The sequence below is a fragment of the Onychostoma macrolepis genome, chromosome 25 (genome assembly GCF_012432095.1).
Source record: "Onychostoma macrolepis isolate SWU-2019 chromosome 25, ASM1243209v1, whole genome shotgun sequence".
In the NCBI taxonomy this organism is placed as follows: Eukaryota; Metazoa; Chordata; class Actinopteri; order Cypriniformes; family Cyprinidae; genus Onychostoma; species Onychostoma macrolepis.
The window spans coordinates 11,766,248-11,793,725 of NC_081179.1; the positions used below are offsets into that span (position 1 = coordinate 11,766,248).

General features: G+C 37.7%; 2 protein-coding genes and 3 non-coding genes across 7 annotated transcripts; 3 read left to right on the forward strand and 2 right to left on the reverse strand.

Annotated features, from left to right (window-relative positions):
• Positions 1 to 181: 181 nt before the first annotated feature.
• Positions 182 to 10,924, reverse strand: zpd (zona pellucida glycoprotein d). 2 transcript variants are annotated; one of them, XM_058766892.1, is made up of 9 exons: positions 10,793 to 10,924; positions 3,415 to 3,463; positions 3,241 to 3,345; positions 2,560 to 2,768; positions 2,289 to 2,446; positions 1,609 to 1,848; positions 764 to 947; positions 584 to 689; positions 182 to 495 (listed from the first exon to the last, which is right to left on the reverse strand). In XM_058766892.1, exons 1-9 carry the CDS (start codon positions 10,811 to 10,813, stop codon positions 383 to 385), a joined length of 1,185 nt encoding a protein of 394 aa, XP_058622875.1. In that variant the 5' UTR covers positions 10,814 to 10,924; the 3' UTR covers positions 182 to 382. The 2 variants fall into 2 exon arrangements, with proteins under 2 accessions (XP_058622875.1, XP_058622874.1); XM_058766891.1 differs by lacking the exon at positions 10,793 to 10,924 and adding an exon at positions 3,544 to 3,722.
• Positions 3,871 to 13,684, forward strand: vac14 (vac14 homolog (S. cerevisiae)). 2 transcript variants are annotated; one of them, XM_058766889.1, is made up of 19 exons: positions 3,871 to 4,721; positions 5,089 to 5,239; positions 5,380 to 5,547; positions 5,773 to 5,835; positions 5,926 to 6,033; positions 8,441 to 8,550; positions 8,659 to 8,780; positions 8,857 to 8,994; positions 9,144 to 9,287; positions 10,086 to 10,149; positions 10,367 to 10,511; positions 10,601 to 10,666; positions 10,747 to 10,861; positions 11,003 to 11,135; positions 11,244 to 11,418; positions 11,542 to 11,660; positions 12,538 to 12,617; positions 12,697 to 12,847; positions 12,930 to 13,684. In XM_058766889.1, exons 1-19 carry the CDS (start codon positions 4,618 to 4,620, stop codon positions 13,084 to 13,086), a joined length of 2,313 nt encoding a protein of 770 aa, XP_058622872.1. In that variant the 5' UTR covers positions 3,871 to 4,617; the 3' UTR covers positions 13,087 to 13,684. The 2 variants fall into 2 exon arrangements, with proteins under 2 accessions (XP_058622872.1, XP_058622871.1); XM_058766888.1 differs by having other exon boundaries at positions 3,875 to 4,721; positions 10,747 to 10,894.
• On the reverse strand, positions 9,383 to 9,453 carry trnag-gcc (transfer RNA glycine (anticodon GCC)). The gene has a single exon. It is a non-coding gene; the product is annotated as a tRNA-Gly (tRNA).
• trnag-gcc (transfer RNA glycine (anticodon GCC)) lies at positions 9,689 to 9,759 on the forward strand. Its single transcript has one exon. It is a non-coding gene; the product is annotated as a tRNA-Gly (tRNA).
• Positions 13,685 to 13,965: 281 nt separating the features above from the next.
• On the forward strand, positions 13,966 to 14,037 carry trnad-guc (transfer RNA aspartic acid (anticodon GUC)). Its single transcript has one exon. It is a non-coding gene; the product is annotated as a tRNA-Asp (tRNA).
• Positions 14,038 to 27,478: the final 13,441 nt, after the last annotated feature.

Consider the following 27,478-nt stretch of genomic DNA (forward strand, 5'->3'; position numbering starts at 1 on the left):
AGATAAAGGGAGCTGTACTGAAATTGGTTTATTTAAAGAACAAAAACAGTTATGCAAATATAACTTCCACTTTTAGTTCTCACTGCCACCTGTTGTTCATATTCAGTACTGTAAATATAAAGTGGGATTTATATAGTACGCAAGAAAAAAAAAAAAAAAAAAACTTATCAGCCCTGATTGATCAACGTCGCTCTGTAAATCACATTCAAGCTAATTTTACTTCAAAAACTAAATTTTCTTGACAGAACATTTAAAATGTTCAATGAGGGTCCATTATCATGCAGTGTTCACTCAGAGCTAACATGCTAATAGTTAGCTTGTGTACTTGAGAGTTTTTATACCCAACACAAACCACTGTGCGCTGGGTGAAAATGTGATTTATTTAGCTATTTGTTATGTGTCGATGATTTCCCGCTTTGGCAACACTGATAAGGATGAAAAGGAAGATGCCCAGAGTCCAAATCACTGCCAGTGGAAGGACCAATGTGAGGAGATCTAAAATTAGACAATCCAAATGGGTCAAGCATGATAACAAGCATGGTATCCATGTATTAAATTGTCATAGGACATTACATAAACATACTTATCGTAGGTCTGACTGGTATCTCTCGTGTGATTGGTCCATAAGACAGCAGGCCTTGAGCCTGCCCATCCATAACCACCTCTCTTTTGGATACAGTTTTGCATTCCTAAAACAAATCAGGTCAGGTTAACAATGGAAAACGTAATTCTCCGAAACCAGCTAGTTAAAATAAATGCTTACAGGAATACAAGACTTTCCATCCTCAAGTGTGCAGAGATGCACAGTGCAGTGCAGGTAGAAACTGTGGGGCTCATTTACAAACCGAAACATATCAAACGAATAACGGACAGTCGACCCATCACCGTTTCTTCCTGCAGGGTGCGCCGTACCATTACCAAATGAAGCTGTTTTGTCATTTGTGCACCTTGAGGACAATCAGAAAAACATCAATACAGTTCTGAAAGGTGAAATATTTAGTTATTGCAACCGAATCTCATGAGCAAACGTAATTATTTTACGAGCCCTTAGGGCGGTGCAACTGGTGCGGAGACCAAGGGGGCCCCGCTCTCTACCTAGCACCGGGCCCAGCGTCAGCTAAGGATGGCCCTGAGTGGAACTTAGTTTGGAAGTGACTCTAAAGGTGTATTCACACTTTGTTCAACAAAATTTCACAGGCAAAAACCAGTCATTTAAACAGGAATCCACGTGATCGGGAGTGTCGCTTGAGGGTAAAGAAATTCCTCACACAAATTTTACTTGTGTTCAACTTGGTTACACAAACTTGCTGTTGAACAACAGACAGCTCCTTGGTTTGAATGTGTGCTGCATTGCTTTTCATCTGCAAAATTTCACCAAAATGTTGCTAATGTGACAACCTTAAGTGGACCTTGATGCATTGCTACACTGTTGCTAATGGGCAATGGACCTTCTTTGCCTGTAAAATGTCACCCAAGTTTCTGCACCTTCAGTCACCATTTCACCAAAAACAAAATACCTATGAATTGCCATGAGTGTGTATTGGTAACGGATCTTAAAAAGAGACATCTGGATTTAAAATTTACAAGCATGAAATTCACAATACTAACCCATTTACAAGCAGTGTGTGGCTAAAGCCTGACTTATTAGCTTGAGGAGTCTGAGTCGCCCAACACTCATTTACTTTCAGATGGAAGAAATCTTCAGGCTCCGTCACTTGGATCTGGACATAGATTTGATCTCCAAGCTTAATAGTAGGTGCGCTGGTGAAAGCCTCAGTGTATGTGTGATCTTTAAACAGGCTCATCTCCACCTTGGCATCCACTTCATCCACCTTGAATATTCTTTCACTTGAAAAACAAACCAAATCGGTTAAACACATGCTTTGAATATAATTTAAAAAAAAAAAAGATAAGATGATAAAAAATGTACTCACCGTTAGGCAATCCATAATGTAGATATGTTTGTTTCTTCATCGTTTTAGCAATTTAGAAATCCATCAATTAAATGTCTTGTGAAGAAACAAAACCACCATTAAAATGATTGCACAATGTTAATTGATGGACTGGAGTTGTGTGGATTGAGATATTTAGAATCAGCTGTTTGGAATCATTCTGATGCCACCTATTCACTGCACAGGATCCATTATTAGTGAACAAGTGATGTAATGATTCTCCAAATCTGTTCCAATGAAGAAACAAACCCATCTACATCTTGGATGGCTTGAGGGCAAGTACATTTTCAAATTTTCATTTTTGGGTGGACTATTTCTTCAAAATCAGTATGTTACCTGGAGAAAGAGATGATGGGAAATGCCAGGCTGAGTCTACGGATGTACGGATAGATGCACTTGTACTCAATCTGTACCACTGGATCCCTCACAATGTTTCCATAGATAGGTGGGTCAGACATCAGCGTTAAGGAGTACACAATGTGTGTTATGTTCTTCTGTTTAGAGTGGATGCCATTTAGGGACATGTAATGTGAACATGCTGATGCTTGCATAGATTGACTTGCATAGTTTTATAATATACTATTATATATATAAAATAGTATTTTACCTTCAGAGGTTCGCCTCCACAGGCGATGTACTGGTCCATTGGTGTGTGCACTGTGAAATAGGCTGATCCAGAGATGATCTCTCTATGGGCACGACAGCTGGCGTTAGTCAAATGAACAACTTCTATTCCCACATTGTAGTACTTGAAGAACTCTTCATCCACTAGGATGGAAATGAAGTCTTTGCCACACGTCACATTCATTGTTGCGACTTGAAAAGAAATATTAGATTAATACAAAATTTGTTAAATTTCAGTAACATAACATGGAAAAAAACCCAGCAAGTTTGTATAGTTAGCCAAGCAACCAGAGCCAGATTCACAAGACATTCTTATGAAGGGAAAAAACCTTATTAAAACAAAACTTAATTCTAATTCTTGAAAAGAATCTTAAAAATCATTGTAAACAACTTGAAGTTAGGATAGCCTAACCCCAAAGGTAGCCTATAGTATTTTTTAAAGATATTAGGAATAAAATGACCGAATACTTCAAAACTACCTAAGTTAGACAAAAATATAAAATGTAGAAGACATTTAGAAAGAATTCTTAAGACTTTGGTGAACATGGCCCCAGCTTGACAACCAGCTAAACGCCAGTCTATGAGATCAGTCTTAACTAGCTAAGACCAGTAATTCAACTGGTTACACAGTTTTTCTCACAAGGTTGACTCTACTTTACTTTACCCTGGTCACAGAGATCTCCAAAGTAGCCAACTGCACATTTACAAGTTTGCCTCTGCGACAAAACGCAGGTAGATGGGTCAGAACACTCTGAAATCTCACATTCACCTGAATGGAAAAAAAATGGTTTAATAAGACTTGACTGAGATGAAATATTTCCATCACATGCGACCTTACCAGAAATACTCCCAACAGCACAGAATAACGTTGCAAGATGCAGAAACACCTGTGTGAGAAAAAAATACAGTGAGTGAAAAATTAGTTAAAATCTGACACTGAAATACTGAAAAAATAAATAAACCAAACCTTTGATTTCAGATAGTGCGTCATTTGTATCGGCTAATCTTTTTTATTTAGATTTTTGTTTTTGATTTTAGAAAATAACAGTTTTAAGGTAGCCTAATATCTAGTCTACATGTCAAATGGAGCCCATTCACGTAAATAAGGATTAAATACATCAGAGAGAAAACGCTAATTTAATTTGATGAGTGACACCTGTAAATGCCTCTGGTCGTCTGATTGACACATTAAATGACCAATCACTTATTTGATATGACGGTTATGGGGCGGTACCGACGAAAGAAAAATAAATGAATAAATAGACACACACACACATATACAAAATACATTACCACACATATTGTTAACGTTACGTTATACACAGGCTACTTAATAATAACATGTTCAAATAAGCACTTTAGCTATTATTAAAACTATTTAAACCAGTTTTATTCTCAAATAATTCCATTTAGCAGCATATTAATATTTTTCTTTAATGTTTTCAAAGAACACGTGACTCGTATGACGTAATCAAAACAAATCCGTTGATCGGCGCTCGATTGATTTAACAGTCGCTGATGTTTGTAGGAAGTCATGTGAGCCGGGACATATGGCGGCTTTGATCAATCGTTGATATTGAAAAACATTGCGATCTACCTCTGTCATCACCCGCGAGGAAATATTCACCGGGTTTACGTTCTGTACAGAAGCAATCGCGGTTTTTCGGACCGTCGTCTCTGAATTATTTAAGTTTATAGAGGTGCTAGGGCTTTTATTCTGCTTTGGCAGTAGCTGCTCTCAGCCTCTGCTCCCCGCTTTCAGTTGAGTGTCGCAGACAGCAGGTCCTGGTATTTTATAGGTGATGCTTGTGATGAGAGTCCGCCGCGGAAACACATTTTAGGGCGTCGTCTTGTCTGTAAACAATAAGCGCGTGACACGAGCAAAAACCTTGGATGAAACATTAATACATTGATTCAGTCATACACTAACTGAACTGTCATCTAATGAGACTTTCTCTTTATTCACTGGGCTTAATTCAGAGATCAGTTTTAACAGTTCATAGTTGTAATTTAAGGGCTTTTTCGGAAACACTTTGAAAAAATGAACACAGAAAAGGATTTTTCTCCATTGACACCAAACATTGTGAGAGCTCTCAACGACAAACTGTACGAGAAGAGGAAGGTGGCAGCTCTTGAGATTGAAAAGTGAGTCATAAACTGTTGTTTATATTCATAAATGAGAGGAATTGTTTTCAAATTAGAATATGTGGTATTCATTTGCCTACAACTGCTGTTAGACTTGTTTAGTCCCGTTTTGCTCCACTGAAACACATAAATTATAGTTTAACTATGCATAGTTAGTTTCTGTCTGTAATAAATAATTGATTGTTGTTACTTTTCTCAAATGGAGAGCTGGTCATCTGACATGCCACATGATCTCATTAGTCATGCTATTGATCAATAGCCCATAGTCCAAACAGCACTGAAGTCCAGCTATTGTTTGAAATGAATTATTAGAATGCACTGTTTTATTTATCCACCATTTATCCGTTTCTTCCCAATCTTCTGTCAGGCTTGTACGGGAATTTGTCGCCCAGAACAACTCTGCACAGATCAGACATGTCATCCAGATACTGGCCACAGAGTTTGCGCTCTCCCAGCACCCTCACAGCCGAAAAGGAGGCCTCATTGGGTTAGCGGCGTGCTCCATTGCCCTGGGAAAAGTATGTAAACTAATTGTGCTAAATACTTCCTCAATACTGTATTCAATGGTATATTGGCTGCAAGATGTTCAGTATGCTTGAAATTCCAAAGTAAATATGGAGGCTTTGATTATGTTTGTCTTATCTTTTGTACTATTCAGGATTCTGGATTGTACCTTAAAGAACTCATTGATCCGGTTCTTACCTGTTTCAATGATTCTGACAGCCGTCTGCGCTACTATGCCTGTGAGGCCCTTTACAATATAGTGAAGGTTGCCAGGGGAGCAGTGCTGCCCCACTTCAATGTGCTGTTTGATGGGCTTAGCAAGGTAAACTGATGCCCCATCATGTCGAGATGCGTGCATGAACGGAAAAACAAAGAAGCTTTCAATAGGGGGCAGACAGCATACTACATAACACAGACCTTTTAACCATGTTACTGACATTTTGAACATCATTTTCATTGGAATTTTCATTACACAATCATTCCTAACTTTTACAGTTTCCTCTTCCTGTCCCTAAGACTCATCTTACATGTGATCTGTTCTTTACAGCTCGCTGCAGATCCTGATCCAAACGTAAAGAGTGGATCTGAGCTCCTGGATCGGCTTCTTAAGGTGAGTTTGAAATGAGAAATGTGGATTCTGCAGTTAAAGTTTAGAGGTATCAAATTAAATAATGACATCTTATGTCCTTTTTATTTTAAGGACATTGTAACAGAGAGCAACAAATTTGACCTAGTGGCTTTTGTCCCGCTTTTGCGCGAGAGGATTTACTCAAACAACCAGTATGCCCGCCAATTCATTATCTCATGGGTGAGTTGAGCACTTTCACCAATCTTTGTTCTATATTTGCTTTAAATATTACTATTTAGCTTTACTTTTATTTCAGTTTTAATTTTAGTCATTTTAGTACTTCAGATTCAACTTATTTTTAGTGCTGTCAAACAATTAATCGCGATTAATGGCATCTAAAATAAAAGTTTTTGTGTACATAATATATGTGTGTGCTGTGTATATTTATTATGTATATGTAAACACACACACATGCATGTACATATTTCAGAAAAATGTGAAATATTATATTTATGTATTAACTTTAACTATATATATATATACATTATCTCACAAAAGTGAGTACACCCCTCACATTTCAGCAAACATTTTAGTATATCTTCTCAAGGGACAATACTACGCAAATGAAACTTGGATATATTTTAGAGCAGTCAATGTGCAGCTTGTATAGAAGTACGAGTACACCCTAAGTGAACATGTCAAAACTTATTCACACTAACGTTCAAATGTTTGTGGTCAGTATGATTTTTTTTTTCTAAATAAATGAATTCTTGTATTCAGCAAAAATGTGTTAAATTGCTCAATAGAGACAGTAAACATATTGTATAACTTTTATTGCTGTCCCCTCAAAATAACTGATTAATAACCATTAATGTCTAAACCGCTGGCCATAAAAGTGAGTACAATGTCCAAAATGGGCCCAAAGTGTCAATATTTTGTGTGGCCACCATTATTTTCCAGCACTGCCTTAACCCTCTTGGGCATGGAGTTCACCAGAGCTTCACAGATTGCCACTGGAGTCCACGAAGCTGGTGGATGTTAGAGACCTTGTGCTCCTCCACCTTCCGTTTGAGGATGCCCCACAGATGCTCAATAGGGTTTAGGTCTGGAGGCATGCTTTGCCAATCCATCACCTTTACCCTCAGCTTCTTTAACAAGGCAGTGGTCGTCTTGGAGGTGTGTTTGGGGTCGTTATCATGTTGGAATACTGCCCTGCGGCCCAGTCTCCGAAGGGAGGGGATCCTGCTCTGCTTCAGTATGTCACAGTACATGTTGGCATTCATGGTTCCCTCAATGAACTGTAGCTCCCCAGTGCCCAGAGCACTCATGCAGCCCCAGACCATGACACTCCCACCACCATGCTTGACTGTAGGCAAGACACACTTGTCTTTGTACTCCTCACCTGGTTGCCGCCACTCACGCTTGACACCATCTGAACCAAATAAGTTTATCTTGGTCTCATCAGACCACAGGACATGTTTCCAGTAATCCATATCCTTAGTCTGCTTGTCTTCAGCAAACTGTTTGCGGGCTTTCTTGTGCATCATCTTTAGAAGAGGCTTCCTTCTGGGACGACATGCATGCAGACCAATTGTGTGCAGTGTGCGGTGTATGGTCTGAGCACTGACAGGCTGACCCCCCACCCCTTCAACCTCTGCAGCAATGCTGGCAGCACTCATACGTCTATTTCCCAAACACAACCTCTGGATATGACGCTGAGCACGTGCACTCAACTTCTTTGGTCGACCATAGCGAGGCCTGTTCTGAGTGGAACCTGTCCTGTTAAACCGCTGTATGGTCTTGGCCACCGTGCTGCAGCTCAGTTTCAGGATCTTGGCAATCTACTTATAGCCTACGCCATCTTTATGTAGAGCAACAATTCTTTTTTTCAGATCCTCAGAGAGTTCTTTGCCATGAGGTGCCATGTTGAACATCCAGTGTTAAGTATGAGAGAATTGTACTCAAAGCACCAAATATTAACTGCTGTAATATAAGATACACAAATTTGTATAGTCCTGTCAAGCAGACAAAAACATGAACATGATGAATAGGACATGTGGCTTTGCATGGTTAAACGACATATAGCTGTTTTCACGTAGGGTGTACTCACTTTTGTTGCCAGCTTATTTGACAATAATGGCTGTATGTTGAGTTATTTTCAGAGGACAGTAAATCTTTACTGCTATACAAGTTGCACATTGACTACTCTAAAATATATCCAAGTTTCATTTCTATCGAATTGTCCCTTCAAAATATATACTAAAATGATTGCCGAAATGTGAGGGGTGTACTCACTTTAGTGAGATACTGTGTGTGTGTGTGTGTGTATATTTATACATACATAATACATATACAAAGTACACACATATATATATTATGTAAACAAAACTTTTATTTTGGATGTGATTTATTTGCGATTAATCGTTTGACAACACTACTTATTTTATTTCAGTTTCCAAGACAAATTTTCACATTTTTGTTTAAGTTTTTCATGTTTAGCTTTTTGCATATTATTTATATTTTATTTTATTTCACCTTTATTTCAGTGTCCGAAAATGACAAATAGTTTTGTTTTTCATGAACAATTACAACACTGATAATAGTTTCCATTATCATTTTGTGATTTCCTGTGATGGTTTGACTCCAGATCCACGTATTGGAGTCGGTTCCTGATATCAACCTCCTGGATTATCTGCCAGAAATTCTAGACGGACTCTTTCAGATTCTTGGAGACAGCAGCAAAGAGATCAGGCGGATGTATGTCTCATTATCTTTCCCTTTACCTGAGATAGTCTCTCCCGCTTCCTCTTTTCTCTGTTTCGTTTTTATCATTTTTAAAGAGCATTAACAGCTGCTGTTTTATAGGTGTGAGCTGGTTTTGGGGGAGTTCCTGAAAGAAATTAAGAAGAATCCATCCAGTGTCAAATTTGCGGAAATGGCTAACATATTAGTCATCCACTGTCAAGTGTCTGATGAATCAAAGTCGAGTGAGTCAGATTTAAAACTTTGTATAATTCTTTTTATAGGTAAGTAGTGTAATTCTTTAATTTTGTCTTTCTGCAGCTAACGATCTCATCCAGTTGACGTCAATGACATGGATGAGAGAATTCATTCAGCTTGCTGGAAGAGTGGTACTGCCGTATTCCTCTGGCATACTGACCGCAGTGCTGCCTTGTCTTTCCTATGATGACCGCAAAAAGAGTATCCTGAACTGTGGTTGCATCTCTAATATAAAATGCATTTGCTGAGAGTATGTTTTGTGTTCAGTGACATTTAGCTAAATGTTTTTGAGGTATTGATATTGTTCTGTTAGTATTATTTGTCACTGTTCCTCAATAAACCATCTCCAGGTACTAAAGAGGCTGCCAGTGCATGTAATCATAGCCTGATGAAGCTTGTGACTCCTGAAGATGATGAAGAAGATGAAGAATCGCAGACCAAATCTTCCCCTCCGGGCGATGGGACTCCATCTAAGAAAGAGGGTGATCTGAATGGCAGGTTTTTTTATTATAATTTTTCTTCTTTATTTTCTTTTCATTTTATTTATTTATTTAAATTTGTGGAAGTGAAAAGGTGTGAGAAAATTGTTTGCATTGGCCGGGAATCGAACCCGGGCCTCCCGCGTGGCAGGCGAGAATTCTACCACTGAACCACCAATGCATTTCTGTCAAGACTATGTCGCCCCCTGTCTATCAATAGGAGAAAAGTGCCAAAATCGTTAGAAGGATTGAACTACGCTGTAGTGTGCCACCTAGTGAGCAAATGTGGTAATTGCTGAGGAAAGCGCCAAGACGGTTAGAGATTGGAGTGTGCCATCTAGTGGGCAAATATGACAACTGCATTTGAAAGGGCCCTCACTTTGGAAGCCAGGGGGCGATGTTAAAATTTTAGGAACGCATTGGTGGTTCAGTGGTAGAATTCTCGCCTGCCACGCGGGAGGCCCGGGTTCGATTCCCGGCCAATGCATCTACACTTTTTTCCTTTTCCACATTTTTGAAATATCTTGCTTATTCACACTAATGTTCAAATGTTTGTGGTCAGTATGATTTTTTTTGTAAATTAAATGAATTCTTGTATTCAGCAAAAATGTGTTAAATTGTTAAATAGAGACAGTAAACATTGTTAAAAAACAAATTTATTTCCAATAGTATTAAAATTAAATGCACTAAATTTAAATATATATATATATATATATATTATTGCGATCTTTGTGTGCATAATTGATTTGCACAGAGTTCATAATTTGAAAACCTTTGCCTGCTTTGATTTTATATCTCTGTTTTTGGTTATAGATTCCCTAAATGAGTCTCAGGAGTCAGTAGGCTTCAGCAACATCTCCTTCTTCACTCCAGCAAGGTACGTTTTGACAGTCACTGACACTACAATACTTTGTCTGTCTGTTTTCTGATGTTACACACTAAACAGTAAAATAACTCATTAAGGAACATTAATTTTAAGTAGAAGAGTCAACCTTTAGCTGTTACTAAATGTCTAATTGTTAAGCGTGTAGTTCAAAGATCAGAAGCCATTTAAAGATTTCTACAGGATATCTGATTTACTCTGTTCTGTGTAGTTCTGAGAGGTCTGCTGTAACTCTGGATCTGGATGGCATAGTGCAAGTACTGGACAGACATTTACACGATTCATCCACCGGAATGATGACTCGCATCGCTGTGTTGAAGTGGTTGTACCATTTGTACATCAAGACCCCTCGCAAGGTTTCTATAGATGGTATTTTAAATATGCAGTTTCAATGCTAAAAAGTACAGTGCTAAACGGGTTTCATTCCACTGTATCCCCATGGCAGATGTTCAAGCACACAGATAGTTTGTTCCCCATGTTACTGAAGACACTATCAGATGAATCTGATGAAGTAAGCCATCATATTTTCCCAATCATCTCAGTGCTGATCTACCAGACGCAGCAATTTTAAAGAACAAATCTCTCTCATAGGTGATTTTAAAAGACTTGGAGGTTTTAGCAGAAATTGCATCATCACCTGCTGGTCAGACGGACACATTTGGGTTGTGCGACAACTTGGATAGCAAAACAGAGCTTCATATTCCAGGTGGGGTCAGAGATGGGCAGCCAGTGGTGGTTGGTGGGTAACAATTCCTGGTCCTCTTTATATCTGTTTATATACCAGAAAAGAAGATGGTTAACAGAATGCTGTGAACATGAAATCAAACAAGTGCTTTTTATTTGACAGGATCAAAAGTGACAGATTTATCTCCATCGACTCCCAGCATGAATTCATACTTCTACAAGTTCATGATTAATTTGCTCAAGCGCTTCAGTTTAGAGAGGAAGCTTCTAGAAATGAGAGGGGCTTTCATTATCAGGTAAAACCATCCTCAAAACAGGAAAATTGTAGTAGTCCAAGTAGAAACATCTGTAAATCTGAGTATACAAACAGAATTTGTCAGTAAATTTCGTCTACATCTCAACAGGCAGCTGTGTCTCCTCCTGCATGCAGAGAACATATTTCACTCTATGGCGGACATCTTACTCAAGGAGGAAGATCTGAAGTTTGCCTCCACCATGGTGCAGACACTTAACACTATTCTGCTCACCTCAGCTGAACTCTTCCAGCTGCGGAACCAGCTCAAGGACTTGCGCACACAGGTAACATCTGCTTTGAGGACTGGGATCTTTAAAACAGACTCATAAAATCCAGGACGACTGTTTCTACTTGAGGTTTTGCATCTGCGCTTTATCTGTTTTGTGTGTCTACTTTTTACCCATCAGGAAAGCTGTGCTCTTTTCTGCTGCCTCTATCGCTCTTGGTGTCATAATCCAGTGGCCACTGTGTCGCTCTGCTTCCTGACACAGAACTATCGGCATGCCTACGACCTCATCCAGAAATTGTATCCTTGCTGTAAAGTTTATAATGTATCATTCGGTTTCAGACTGACTCAATATTCTGTATGCTAGTTCCTACACACACACGCACACACACAAAGGTTTGGGGTCTGTAACATTTTATTTGATTAAAAATGTTACTATATGCATATTTTTGTATTACATTTTAAAATATCTGTTTTCTATTGTAATATATTTTAAAATGTAAATTATTTCTGTGATGACAAAGCTGAATTTTCAGCATCATTACTCTTCATCATTATTCTTCAGTGTCAAATGATCCTTCAGAAATCATTTTAATATTCTGATTTGCTTCTCAAGAAAAATTTCTTATTATCCGTGTTGAAAAAAGTGCTGCTTAATATTTTTGTGGAATCACTGATATATTGATATGTCAAATAAATAGCATTTATTTGAAATGGAAATCTTTTGTAACTAATTATAATTAACTAATAACTAATTTGTCTTTGCTAAATAGTGTTTATTTCTTTAAATATTAAAAAAAAGAAAAAAACAATTATATATATATTTCAGAGCCCAAACTTTTGAACAGTAGTGTATTAAAAAAAAAATAATGAAATAATTCATACCTACATTCATGGAATGTGCAGAAATATCTGGAAATTTCTTTTAAATCGTTATATAGAAGCAGAGAAAATCATTGAAATTTTGTACTGAAATTTATTTTTTGATGTTAAATTTTAAATATTTTTAAGATTTAATGAGCTTCAAATTGTTCTCTGTGTAATCTAATGTGTAAAATAGTCACAAAAAAACTACTGTAGAAGTAATTGAATTTAATTGATCAAAATGTGCCTGAACTCTAGAAATATATCTTTTTTTTTTAAAAATGACAAAAATACCTTGATTTGAGTTGATCAGTGGAGATCTGGAGGTAACTGTGGACTTCCTCATGGAGGTGGATAAACTTGTTCAGCTAATCGAGAGCCCCATCTTCACCTGTGAGTCCCATTCATCCACCACATAAAACTGTTGAGTATAATTTTTAGCTTTCCGCACTAACACTCATTCTCTTTGCAGACCTTCGTCTGCAGCTACTGGATGTAGAGCATAACCCATATCTCATCAAGGCTCTGTACGGCCTGCTGATGTTGCTTCCTCAGAGTCAGGCGTTCCAGCTGCTCTCACATCGGCTCAGCTGTGTGCCAAACCCTGAACTCATGAGGACCGTGTAAGTTCTCATGCTCTCTAAACAGTCTGACATCTTCTAGACTGGATAGTCGGCCTATTCTCAACTGCTTGATTTTTTTCAGGGAAGACCCAAAGGCACCTGTCAAAGACAAACGATTAGCCCAGCCACACATCGACTACTGTGAACTGCTCCAGCACTTTGACAGAGTCCAGAGCAAACACCTGGAGGTGAGGCATCAGAGGGCGGGACGCTCTGAGCACCCAGACAGGAAGTTGTAAAGGTCACATACAGGATGGGATTACGCAGCCTTTGTCCAAAAAGACTGGAACCTCAGCAGGACCTGTAGTCGGCATCGACGTGTCACCTTATTCAGTTTTTAATGTATCCGAGCTACTATAGGCATGAGGGACTTCAGTGTGCTTTATTTTTTATGCTACGTGAAGTGCTTTATAATCAGGTGCTGGAGTTGATGTAGTATGTACACACTTGGACATAATTGGACTAGGTCATCTGTTACAGATTAAGGGCCAATGGTTATCATTCCCAACCGACTGGTTTAATATAACCCTCCCCAAACCATTTGTACAGAACACCTTGCACGTAGTCCTGGATGTTTATTAGGAATTTTTATCTAAAACATGATGTCTTCTCATGACAAGTGCTGTAAATGAGTCTTTAATGGACATTTGTCTTTTTTTGTATTGCGATTTTATCTCTCACACAAACCACCAACAACATTCACGGTTTCCTCAGCATTCCCTTAGGAGTCTGCTTGTCATTTTTCCCACGTTAACATATTCATTCTTGGCCTTATGTACGTGCAAGCCATTTCTCTGTAATGTGAAGACAAAGTTACAATAAAGTGGACCATCATCATTATGTAGTTTTTGTTGGTTTTCTTGAATCACATGCTGCTTATCAGGATCTCACTTTTTACAATCCAGCAGGTGGCGTTATTGTATTACTTTCACTAAGAAAACGTCTAGGCTGTGGCTGAGAAAAAACGCTTAATTTATCACCGAAAATCGCTAGACGCTTCTTTTTAATTGACCGAATATTGCCATAAATGACCCATAATTTAAATCTGAAGACATATATAGCGTTTATGAGGCATTTACGGTTACATTTTTAACATTCCTAAAATTCTTTCTCCTCACTCCTCGTTAGTATAGTGGTAAGTATCCCCGCCTGTCACGCGGGAGACCGGGGTTCGATTCCCCGACGGGGAGAGTATGTTTTTGTTTTTCTATATGTCTGGGGAGAGCATGATTTTGTTTTTCTGAATGTCTGCATCCATAATGCACGCGATAGCTATACTACGAGGCCTTCCTTCTGATGGCTTCAAAATATATGAAATGACAAGATTTTTGTAATTCAGATTGAAAATCTTACACAATAGTTATTTTATCCAAGCTCTTTTAGTGGAGAGGGTGGAAAATAAGCACGGTTTATGATTTATACACTGATTAATTAAATAGAAACAGGACGCAGGGAAACAAGCTCGGAACAGCGCCATGAAATTCGCGTGTGGCCAAAAATATAACGCATCGGTAGTGATTAGTACTACCATAGAGAATGAATGGGATAAATTTAGGGAAGATAAGAGTTTAAAATAATCCGTTTTCACATCCCAGACTGATGTTCGAATCCCGTTCGGGATACTAACATTTGAAAAACTGGAACATTCAGAGCTGTAATGTTTGCAATGACTACACTTAGTCACAGTTTCATTAAGGCTATTTTAATTTTACACATAAATATACCCCATACAAGAGTTACCATAGTTACTAGATTCTGCTGCAGATTTCCTTCACATAGTATAAAAAGGTTTCAGGGTCATTTTATTTTATTATATTCATTTATAATTCCCATTTTGTAAAGTAGACTAAATCGATGGCTAATGTTATAAATGCTTTTTAACTATTTAGTCTATGACAGAGACCTGCTGACGTCTTTTTTAGCTTTTAAAACGAATATATATATGCCTGCACTAGTGACACGAGAATACTGAAACTGCCCTGTTTGTCTGAAGTAGACATGAAGATCAGCCCATCTGCTTTTGAAACTTCTCTCTTTCTCTTTCCCTTTGATCACAGATTCTTTTGAATGTTCTCCATTCCACACGAAACATCAAACTTCACATTAAACATAACACATCTCTCAAGTTCTCTTTGTGCAGATTCATCCACACACTGAACAACAGTTTGGCCTAAAATAAAGTACCATGTCTGTTTCATCGGCATATATGATTATATGCTCTATGATCAAATGAATTTTTAGTATTTTAGCCTTAATATCTCAGATAGGTCTGTGCATTCTGGAGAAAAGCTGTAATTCCATGTGATTTCTGGTGTCACTTGTGGAGATTCACTCTCAACATGAACCTTCAATATGGGAGGAATGAGCAATGTGATCACACTGAGAGTTTCTGAATTATCCATAACTTAAGATCAAGTATATTCTCAGTCTTTTTGCTACTTTTGTAGGATTTCTTACATTTGCCTTTGACATTTAACTAGGTAACCGCCAGGATACGTTGCCAAAATATACGCAAACCCACCAGAATTGTCACAAAACATTCAAATTTGGTCCTCTCATTCCCTGCACAATTCAATCAAACTTCCACAATTTGTCAACACTGCACTCAAAGGTTTAACTACCTGTACGTCTAAGTCCCAGTAATTTTTATGTTCCAACAATTAACACTTGTAGAGCAAGTAGGCTCATTTCCTCTGGCTTGCAAGGTCATTAAGTTGTCTTTCTGCATGCATGGCATAAAAAAAGGTCAGCCTTTGTAGAACTTTTACTATATTCTGTTTAAAGGAATAGTCCACCCCAAAATTAAAATGTACTCACACTCAGGCCATCCAAGGTCATCAGAACGCTTCACTTGCTCACCAATGGATCCTCTGCAGTGAATGGAGAGTCCAAACAGCTGAAAAATGTAAATATGAAGCAAATATAAATTTTTGGGTGAACTATTTTTTAGGAGTACTGATTGATACGGTGGTCAAAACGTTCACCTCCACCATTATGACTTTAATATATAAGATAAGAAACCATGTATCATGTTCACCGATCAACTTCAAGATTAGTGGCTCAGATGTTCACAGCAATATTTGCAGTGTCTACACAGCCAGAATAGTAAACAGAAAAACAATGAAAAGTTCAGTAGTGCACCAGAGAGAATGTCTCTATAGAGCCGGACAGTGTAAATGGTTTGATAAAACATTTATTAGTTTACTGAAGTCATGCACTCCTTGTGGAGATCGTTACACATACGATGTTATGTTTTCTATTTGCTCTGTGAGGTTTAATTGGCTCGCTAGGGGTTTGCTCGCACCATGATTCTCTCTTGGGACATTGTATGGGTAATATGCACTCCCTTACAAACTTCAAAAAGGAAAGGGAAAATACGTAAAACTTGGGAGTGAACACTTGATCAGGCTTAGCTTTCCAAAAGCTTCTCACTTGACTGATTTTCAGCCAAACTTTGGTTCATTTTGGAAGCGGTTGTGCTTTGATGAAACTGTGGACACAAGACAAATGGGTGAATGAGAAAACACTGCAATTCACTAGTGGGCTATCAGTGATACTGGATTAATAATAGATTGCAGGAGATGATCTTTGATATGCAGTATGCAACTGTGCTTTGTTTGTGGCTTTGTTTGGTTCAGATTGCCCCAAGGCTTGCTGTTCTAGCTGAGCAGAAAACTTCAGATATTCATCATTTCCCACTCCTCAGGCTGTCAGATGCATCTTGTTGAGTTTCAGCAACACTCTCAGACTGCATTTAATCAGATCTTCTGGTAAAAAGATTGCGCTATTGAAGCTAAATGAAAAAAAGCCTGCTGTGTTCAAGGTGTCAAGGTTCATCTGCTTACCCTACTGGTAAGACGATGTAACACACTATTCTGAAAAAAAGAATCTTTCTTCATTGACAGACATTAAAAAGTAGCCCTGTAACCTGACTAAATATATTTAAAAAATATGTTTTATTAAAAATGGTATAACTAAGTAGCTCTAAAAAGTATTAAAAGGATAATTCACCCAAAAAAAAAAATTCTGTTATTTCCCATACTATGGAAAATGGAAAAACTGTTTGGTTACCAACATTCTTCAAAATATCATCTTTTGTGCTCAAGAGAGGAAAGAAACTCATACAAACAGGGATATAGGGATAAGGTCACAACTTGATTCAACAGTTTTTATGATCTATACTTTGTGGCAGAACTTACTGAACAGACACAAAAACATGCTTTATTTACATTACCGAATTTTCACAAAGTTAACTAAGGTGAACATCCACTTCATCTGATGTTTTCTGTATTCTTGCGTATTTACAGGTGCTGGTCATATAATTAGAATATCATCAAAAAGTTGATTTATTTCACTAATTCCATTCAAAAAGTGAAACTTGTATATTATATTCATTCATTACACACTGATATATTTCAAATGTTTATTTCTTTTAATTTTGATGATTAGAGCTTACAGCTCATGAAAGTCAAAAATCAGTATCTCAAAATATTAGAATATTTACATTTGAGTTTTAATAAATGACCATCCCTACAGTATAAATTCTGGGTATCTCTTGTTCTTTGAAACCACAATAATGGAGAAGACTGCTGACTTGGCATTGATCCAGAAGACGAACATTGACACCCTCCACAAAGAGGGTAAGTCACAGAAGGTCATTACTGAAAGGTGTGGCTGTTTACAGAGTGCTGTATCAAAGCATATTAAATGCAAAGTTGACTGGAAGGAAGAATTTGGGTAGGAAAAGGTGCACAAACAACAGGGATGACCGCAAGCTTGAGAATACAGTCAAGCAAAGCCGATTCAAACACTTGTGAGAGCTTCACAAGGAGAGAACTGAAGCTGGAGTCAGTGCATCAAGAGTCACCACACTCAGACGTTTTACATTTCATTTGGAAATCAAGGTCCCAGAGTCTGAAGGAAGAGTGGAGAGTGGAGAGGCACAGAATCCATGTTGCTTGAAGTCCAGTGTGAAGTTTCCACAGTCAGTGATGATTTGGGCTGCCATGTCATCTGCTGGTGTTGGTCCACTGTGTTTTCTGATGTCCACAGTCAACGCAGCCATCTACCAGGAAATTTTAGAGCACTTCATGCTTCCTTCTGTTGACAAGCTTTATGGAGATGCAGATTTCATTTTCCAGCAGGACTTGGCACCTGCCCACACTGCCAAAGGTACCAAAAGCTGGTTCAATGACCATAGTGTTACTGTGCTTGATTGGCCAGCAAACTCGCCTGACCTGAACCCCATAGAGAATCTATGGGGTATTGTCAAGAGGAAGATGAGAGACACCAGACCCAACAATGCAGATGAGCTGAAGGCCACTATCAGAGCAACCTGGGCTCTCATAACACCTGAGCAGTGCCACAGACTGATCGACTCCATGCCACGCCGCATTGCTGCAGTAATTCAGGCAAAAGGAGCCCCAACTAAGTATTGAGTGCTGTACATGCTCATACTTTTCATTTTCATACTTTTCAGTTGGCCAAGATTTCTAAAAATCCTTTCTTTGTATTGGTCTTAAGTAATATTCTAATATTTTGAGATACTGATTTTTGACTTTCATGAGCTGTAAGCTCTAATCATCAAAATTAAAAGAAATAAATATTTGAAATATATCAGTCTGTGTGTAATGAATGAATATAATATACAAGTTTCACTTTTTGAATGGAATTAGTGAAATAAATCAACTTTTTGATGATATTCTAATTATATGACCAGCACCTGTATATGGTTTGTTTTACTGAAAAACCGTTTCAGATTACTCATTTACCGGTTTGTACTACTATGAATAATTTCAAACGGTTTTGCACTGAAAATATAGTACTGACTCAAAAGAATGATTAATTCACAAATGATTGGCATGGCTGGTTCAGTCGACAGGAAGGCGCATACACATAGATGGCGCAATCCAATAGGTTCCAACTCAGTCTGACATAATGACATCATCATTCACATGGCTCAGCTGATTGGTTTCTTTTTGTATCAGCAGCCAATGTGCTTGCTGCTCAACATTCAAATACACGGCTAGCTCTTGCTGTAGAAGTTGCAGCGCGCTTCAGAAACCCTCCACCTTCCCCAGCTCCACCTGTATAGATCTTCTACAGGGTGATTTCATGTATGTTATATGGGTTTTTTTTCATATGTTGTATGTGCAGCAGCAATATTTCTTACATGCTCACAGCAACATGTCTGTGGATGTATTCGCAGCAGCGAAGCATATCTATTCCGTCAAGACCAAACACATTAACATTGTCATTTACAATACCATGCTAAACTCTCAGAGAGTTGTAATGACAGAACTACTGAAATACTCACTTGGAAAATGTTTCATAAGTCATTCGGAGCACTCATGGTTAGCTGCAGAAGCCCACTCGCTCCTAAAAGAACTTAATTTAATCCAGTGTCACTTCTGCTAGCAATAATAATTTGAATGTCACACTTTGAGACAATCTGAGGGGCGTCACCCACCCCAGCACCCTACTAAATCCAGCCCTGAATAGCATTATACCAGCCTCTCTTGGCGAACTTTCCTTTCAAACTTTATGTTCCTCACACACAGGCTCATAAGTTCTTGTTAAACCTCACCTTTGGAGGTGAGATCGTTCAGCTATAAAATGAGCGCAGGAAGTCATGACCCATTTCCTCCAAATCCCATAAAGAGGCTGACGATAGGAGACATGCTCAAAGGAAGGCTGTTGTTCTCTGTCCAGGCCTGAGATGATTAATAGGCGGCAATCTCTTGCTTTGTCTGAATGAGAATCGGTGTATATTGCTTTCCAGGATCCTCTCACTGTGAGTAAGTCCTTATATATATGAGTGTGCCTGTGAAGGTCCTGGGGGCTTTTGCTTTGTACAGAGATGACAAATGACCCTGTAGCCAGTTCCCACTTTCCTTGCTGCCCTCAGGCAAACGGTTTGTTGTTTTCTGCTTAGAGTTATGCAATATTTGTTTATTTCCAGATTAATAATACCATCTAAAAAATATTGTGTCATGCATCATTCTAATTAATACTGTTTGTATGATGTCTTTTAAAATTTTCATGCACAGTTTGAGAGCACACAATAAATGAATCTGAACTTTCACAAAGCTTATGAAGTCATAAATATGCTAGTGTACTCCTAAACATAAAATTTTTGGAGATATACACATTTAGAAACGAGGTCTTTCTTTTCTGGGAAACTGGATCAAAAATATTGATGACTCATCCTGCACTACACAATTTTTTTGTCCGATAAAATGCTCTAAAATGATAATGTTCCTCCCCCATAATGTAACTAAAGGGTATTTGCTATTTAAAAAGAAAGAGAGAAAGAAGGACGGAAAGAAAGAAAGGAAAATATAACTCATAGATCACTGAGTGCTGCTTTATCTCTGCTTCCTTTCACAGCTGAGAATTCTGGGAAATTGAAATAACCACATTTGAGTCACCTCAATACAAGTGGTATGAAGTTTCTGCCTCATAAATAAAGAGTTAAAATGAATGGCGACTTTTGTTGAAGAGTTCGCCCAAAAACGAAAATACTGTTATCATTTTCTCACCCTCATGTTGTTCCAAACCTGTTTGCCTTTCTTAAGGCAGTGCAAGACTCTTCCTAACTTATCCTTTTGTATTTCACAGACAAAAGAAAGGTAAATAAATAATGACAACATTTTCATTTTGAAGTGAGCTACCCCTTTAAATGTTTATTTGTGCTATCTTTATTAAAGTTTTGACTTCCTCCCAACACGGTCCCTGCATAAAGCAGTCAAGGATCCTCTTGCAGCAGTCTCTTAAATCATGTGCTGAGTAAATGACAGAAAATGATTACATTTCTTGCCAGGCATGGCACTGCATTTTCACCCTGCTCTGAAATACTAATCATTCTGACTCAATGATGGAGGGTTTTGTCTAGGCTAGCAGTTTCATAAATCATATAGTTCCTTCAATGATCAATAAACAATTATTTATAGAGATGTGGCAAACTGCGGATGGTTCTGTTGCTTCCTATCCAATAGAAATATCTCGTGCCAGAGATGGTTTGCAGACAGATTTTCTCCTCACTATTTGCAGTATTCACCTCTTTGCGGCAGACACTGTTATTTCAGACCATGTTTCAGACAAACACACTATCATTTGTTTGGACTGCATTCTCAAGATTGGTTCCTGCCTCTCAGTGGAGACAAATGATTGTGTTCTTTCTCCCGACAACCAGTCAATACTTCATTTTGTTACATCTCTAGGAGCTCCTCTTAGACTTACAAGCTTTTTCGGGTAAAGCAGTATTTTGCAGTAGACCTAATAGATTCAGTGTGTATTTTCTTTAGTAAACTGAAGGTTGTTCCTTCAAGTAAAATCCCCAAGTAGCTGAAGTTGTCCACACACTGAAAGAATACAATCAGACCAAAAAAGGTCTATCAAAAATAGCTTTTATTTTCCATTATGCAAAAGTGAAAAAGTGGCAAAAGTGCAAAGTGTCTTAAAAACAGACCAAACAGACTCTTGGGTTCAATTCATTGTTTTTTCTTTCTTTTTTGAGCACACAGAAATCCTGTTTTATGAAGAAAAATCCACACCAAACTCGTGTTGCATGTTAAATAATACTTTTTTTTTTTTTTTTGACAAAATACAGCTCACCTGAAAATTCAACTTTGTCATTACATACTCACCATCATGTTTCAAACCTGGTTTTCTGTGCAGTGCAGAAGTGAAAATGTTGATTAGCCTAGTGTAATGGACACATAATCTGGAAGTAGGCCTAAACAAACTTTATTTTTTTCATGAATAAAAAAAAAACTGTCCCTCAAAGACTAAACTGTCCCTCAAAGACTAAACTTTCAATATCAATTAGAGTTACCGATAATTCAAGCGTGTGGAAACAAATAAAACAACTCGAAAATACGACGGTGAAATGTCGTCACACTGCTTTTTCACGACTCAGCATAGATTTAGCTAGCACTTAAACATCTTACAGCCGCTTATAACCAAAATGGTATCAACATTTACAATAAACAATACCGAAATACATCATTATAGTAACTTACCTTTTGCCTCAGTCAAATCCTCCACATGCTCAAGCTCTAATGATATTATGTCGTACTTTATATATCGTGAGTCGTTAACTAAAGACTCGTTCGGAATGAATCACTGATCAGTTCAATGCATGAATGAATCATTCTGTGAATTTGTGAACCAGTTCAACAGATTCAAAAGAATCATTCTTTATGAAGTCGCAACATGTCTGTTTGTTCAACGAAGAAAGGAATGTTTTGTTCTGGAATGTACAGAGTCAAATGTAAGATATAGTGCATTGAAATACAGGGAAGTAAATGTTCTCAAAATGAAAATGGGGGCAAGTAAATGATAATTATAGGCTGCCTATAATTATAGCAGGGCCGCTGCCGGCCAAATGAGTGCCCTAAGCAGGATTGTATTGTTGTGCCCCCTCCCTCAAATGTTATGGAAGTAAAAAAAAAAAAAAAAAACGCCTACTATAGAGGTAAAAACGGAACTTTAAGAAAATATAAAAGTAAATAAATAAATTGTAATTAAATTGCATTATTTACAAATTACAATTATAGCTCTAGACAGTTAACTGTGGCTATGATTTTATTAATACAGTTGTCTGATTGATTTTATAGTCTCACACATTCAGAAATCACGCAAAAAGAAAATTAAGCAGTTTTACTACGATAAATCCATGGTTCATTTTTGTAAGGGTTGTGATCTCCATATGTTTTATGTTGAAGAAATCATAGAGGCTGTGTCATCTATAGCAAAAAGGTGGCCAGAAATGAAAGATTAAGTGGATATTTGAATTAAATGTTTGGTCAGTATATTAAACAAGGATATGATCGTCCTGTAAGTGTAGCAGCAGCAATGACCAGGAATTTGGCTCCCTTTGCAGGCATTTGTAATGGCATGTAATGTTGAAAAAATGTTTTGTTTTTGGAGCATCTGGGATGTGCCCCCCAGGGAGTCGGTACCCTACGCAAACTGCATACTCTGCGTATAGGGAGCGGCGGTACTGAATTATAGGCTGTAATAAGTGTAAAAAAAAATGTAGCCTAAAGTTCCACATGATTGAGGATTTCCGCAGTTGGATCATATAACCACAATAGTGGATCCTGGACTTCATGCCAGCAGACTGCGATTACAAAACTCAGAGTCCCATGCTGAGGCAAGTCAATGGATTTCTAGGAGTTTCATTTCCACGATTCACCCCTGCAACCACATTCAATCTCCACATTGTGGTGTTCTCTACAGAGAGATGTAAATAGGAACGCTGACACGATTCCCCGGTGGTGATGCACTAGGTAATGAAATGGAGCGAATGCCCTTGAAAACAGATTATGGGGAAATAAAAAACCTTTTGTTCCAGGTGCATTCATGAGCTTCACTTCAGCATTGAAAGGACGGGACATTTTTCAGGAAAGAAGCTGAATAGATTTCTAGGCTTGATTGGTTTAGGAACCTAACCATGACATCAACTCAAACTGAAGAAGAAGGTCAAGAGAAGTTTTTATCACAGAAATGTGTTTACTAAAAACAATTCAGCAAAGAGGAAATGAAAAACACGACAATCAAATATGGTCAAATAAAAGGCATGACATCAATTTTTCTGCTTTATATCGCTATTTAGGCCAAGGAACACCGAGACAAAAGTTTCCTTCATTCTCCTTTTGAATTCGTGGCACATCTGAGATTGTTTTTTCAAGGTATGATACTTGCACCTGCAGTGAGGAAAAAGACAGCATTTGTTCTCTGTAAACAGACACGTCTCGCCACCTCTCCAGGTTAAGAGGATGACTTGCTGAAAAGTCTCAAAGAAAAATTCCTAGGACAAAACTCTGGCTCCGGATCAACCAGGTGCAAGAGAACTGCTCGCGTTCTCCAGTCTCAGCTTTTCTGGCACATGATCTTCAGTGACTTACTCAGCAATGTTCTCTCACAGGTTTAGTCTTGATGTGAAAAGGAATCACAAAAGAACACAGTTAAAAGAAAATAATGTCGATGTAGACTTAAATAGCTGGAATACAAACATACTGTATGTGATAATCATTCATCTTGTTCTGCATTGCTGCGGTTCATAATAAAACCATTTGTTTTATTACCTTTGTTATTAAGAGGCAAAGAAACTGCATACCCTCAGAGCAGGTATTTCTTTTGAATAAGTAATAACCATTAAAACAGGTAAGTTCTATATAGTATGAATGTGTGTGGTATGAATGTAATCTGTACGTTCATTATGTTGTCATTGTCAATTGTGTTGCTTCACTGCCACTCAAATTCTCTCCTATGGCCTCGTTACAGTGGCCGAGAGAGCTCAACGCGCTGCAACTTCAGAAAACACATGCCAACAGAAAAAGCACCAGCAAATCAAGTAAACATCTTCATCAGTTTGATAGCAGGTGCTGCAAATGTCATGTTTCTCAGGAACACAGGAGGAGGAGACACGGAGACACTCAAATAACAGTTTTTAAACAACTGAGGCAAGGAACAGGTGTAGACTCACACAGAAGACACCTAAGAATCAACAAAGACTAACTGAAAGGACTGGGGCTTTTAAACTCAGGATAACGAGGGAACTAAGGGGACACACCTGGAATCAAATTAACAATCAGACTGGGAGACAGAAACTGGGTCACACGGAACACATGGGGAGCTAAAACACAACAACAACAGGTCCATAATCCTGACAGCAAATGCTCACAACACAATCAAATAAAGAATTTTATTTGCAGGGCGTTTCTTTGCTTGGTTGTGTTGTGAGCATTTGCAGCGCTTGTGTTGTCAAATTAATGAAGTTGTTTTCTTAATTTGCAGGTGTTTTTTTTCTATTTGCAGTGCATTTCTTTATTTGGTTGTGTTGTGAGCATTTGCAGCGTGTGTGCTGTAAAACTGACGAAGTTGTTTTCTTAAAGGGATACTCCATGCCAAAATGCAAATTTTGTCATTTTACCCCCATGTCGTTCAAAACCCGTAAAAGCTTTGTTCGTCCTCGGAAAAAAATGTAAGATATTTTGGATGAAAACCGAGAGGTTTGTGACTGTTCCATTGACTGCCAAGTAAATTACAATGTCAAGGCACAGAAAAGTATAAAACACATCGTCAAAATAGTCCATCTGCCACTTTGTGTCCATCGGACGCTCTCCAAAATGGCGCTACGCTGACAGAGAGACAGAGAGGAGACGACTTGTTGAATAAATGTCGTTATTTTTTACAAAAAGTATTCTAGTCGCTTCATAAAATTCAGATTAAACCACTGATGGCAGATGGACTATTTTGACGATGTGTTTTATACTTTTCTGTGCCTTGACATTGTAATTTACTTGGCAGTCAATGGGACAGACACAAACCTCCCGGTTTTCATCCAAAATATCTTAAATTGTGTTCCGAGGACGAACGAAGCTTTTACGGGATTGGAACGACATGGGGGTAAGTGATTAATGACAAAATATATATATATATGCAAAGTATACACACGCACACGTTTGTTTTTGTGACTTGTGGGGACATTCCATAGACATAATGGTTGTTATACTGTACAAACCGTATTTTCTATCGCCCTACACAAACCCTACACCTAAACCTACCCCTTACAGGAAACTTTGTGCATTTTTATTTTCTCAAAAAATCTCATTCTGTATGATTTATAAGCCTTTTGAAGTATGGGGACATGGGGAAATGTCCTCATAAGTCATCTTCTCCTTGTAATACTTATGTCATACCCATGTCATTATACAAATTTGTGTATAACAAATATGTCACAAAAATGCGCGCACACACACACACACACACACACATACATACACACATTGCAAAACAATAATAAATAATTTAGTTATTTTTGAGGATTCATACATTTATGACTTGATATTGACTGGACACCCTAAAAACCTAATATCCCCAAATCCTCATATAAATTATGATTTTCAAAGCCTGTTTGATTGTTTTATATTTCAAAACATTCTCTATTCAAATAAAAATTCTATAGACTCAGCAAATGCCTTGAAATCGTCTGCTTGAGAAATCATATCCAAGGTCAGCTGAGTGCATATTTGCAGACAGAACTCATTCAAATAAAAGCGCTGTCTGCAGTCACAGCACAAATCGGAAAGATGGTCTCTGAACTTTTGCTCCTTAGTCAAAAAGCCCTGATCTGTGAAAAGGCTTCGTCCATGAGAGATTGGATTTTAGATAAACTTCTTATAGACCTCAAAAAGAGTGTTTCTGTGTCTCCGTATCCCTCATCCATTCACTCCTACGCATTAGTGGCACTGACAAGGTTAGCACCGAAAAACCCTTTTCAGTTTGCTGCTGTTATGCAGATCGGTTTCAGCCCTGTTTACTTAAGCTACAAATTCCAAACAACACAAAAGTTGTTTATCTTCATTAAAGAGGTGAATTAAAGGAAATTGACTTGTCAAAAATGATTTAGTGCACAGAGTCTTCAGTTCATTGCTTTTTAGCACAGCAACAAGGGTGGAACAGAAGAGCTGCGTGATAACAGCATAAATTACAACCCTAAAGTAATTCCCTACACATTATTGATTTTTAATGTCTCATCTAACATGAGCCTAGATGTTTAATTAACACTAGATATTTGATATAAACCCCAAAATCACATTTTCTTTTGAGAATAGCTGAGAATTATTTCAGTTTATTTAAAGCATATCTTGTCAACCAGGTGGTCATGGTAGAGTTTGGCAGTTGTAGGCACATACACTGTATTGACACATACCACACAAAAAGATGAGTCAGAGTTCTACAAGTACAATTTGAATCTTGCATGTATATGAAGATTTTATGTGGTACATTAGCTGAATGTTCTTGAAGCAAGCTCTTATTAAAGACAGAGAAAAATCTCAGTGTTCACAATGTTTACAATCTTGTAAAAATATATTTACCTTGAAATCCAAGTCCATGTTTACTCTCTATAAGAGCGTCTTATTATACTTATAGTGCTTTAAGGCATACAGCCATATTCCTCCTGCGAGGCAAATTTATGAGCTGGACTTCTACCATATTTACAAACACAGATGTGCATAGGAGTCTTATTTTCATTATTATTGTATTATTATTTTTGGATATAGTTCGCCTCTGGTCATTTCCTCCTCATTAAAACTGCTTATTCTCTTTGCAAGCCAATTAAATCACTCATGCACAGATTCATTATGAATATTTACTTATATAAAGAGTTCTTTTTTTGAATAGCAATTTCTAGTTTTCGACTCACTCATACGATATAATTAACAGGTTTTTAGAAAATCTGTGATAGTCCAAGAAATATTATTCCAAATATATCAGCATAATGTTGTTTTTACCATTATTATCAACATTGTTAGATGGTTGTTAATTTGCATTTACTGTACATGTCTGCAACTTTAAACAACATCAATCACCTGGTTTTTCTATCCATCTTGTTGACACTGGGCATGTCTCAGCTAGTTTAAGTCCTACCTCACCGGTGGATCTTTCAGGGTATCTTGAAACAGGGCCTTGTCAAAGTCACATCAACTTGCTGCTGGGGTACCTCAAGGTTCGGTACTTGGATATTTCTTCTTCTTTCTATACACAACATCTAAGACCATACTAAACTGGGATACAATAAGAATATATATATATATATATATATATATATATATATAC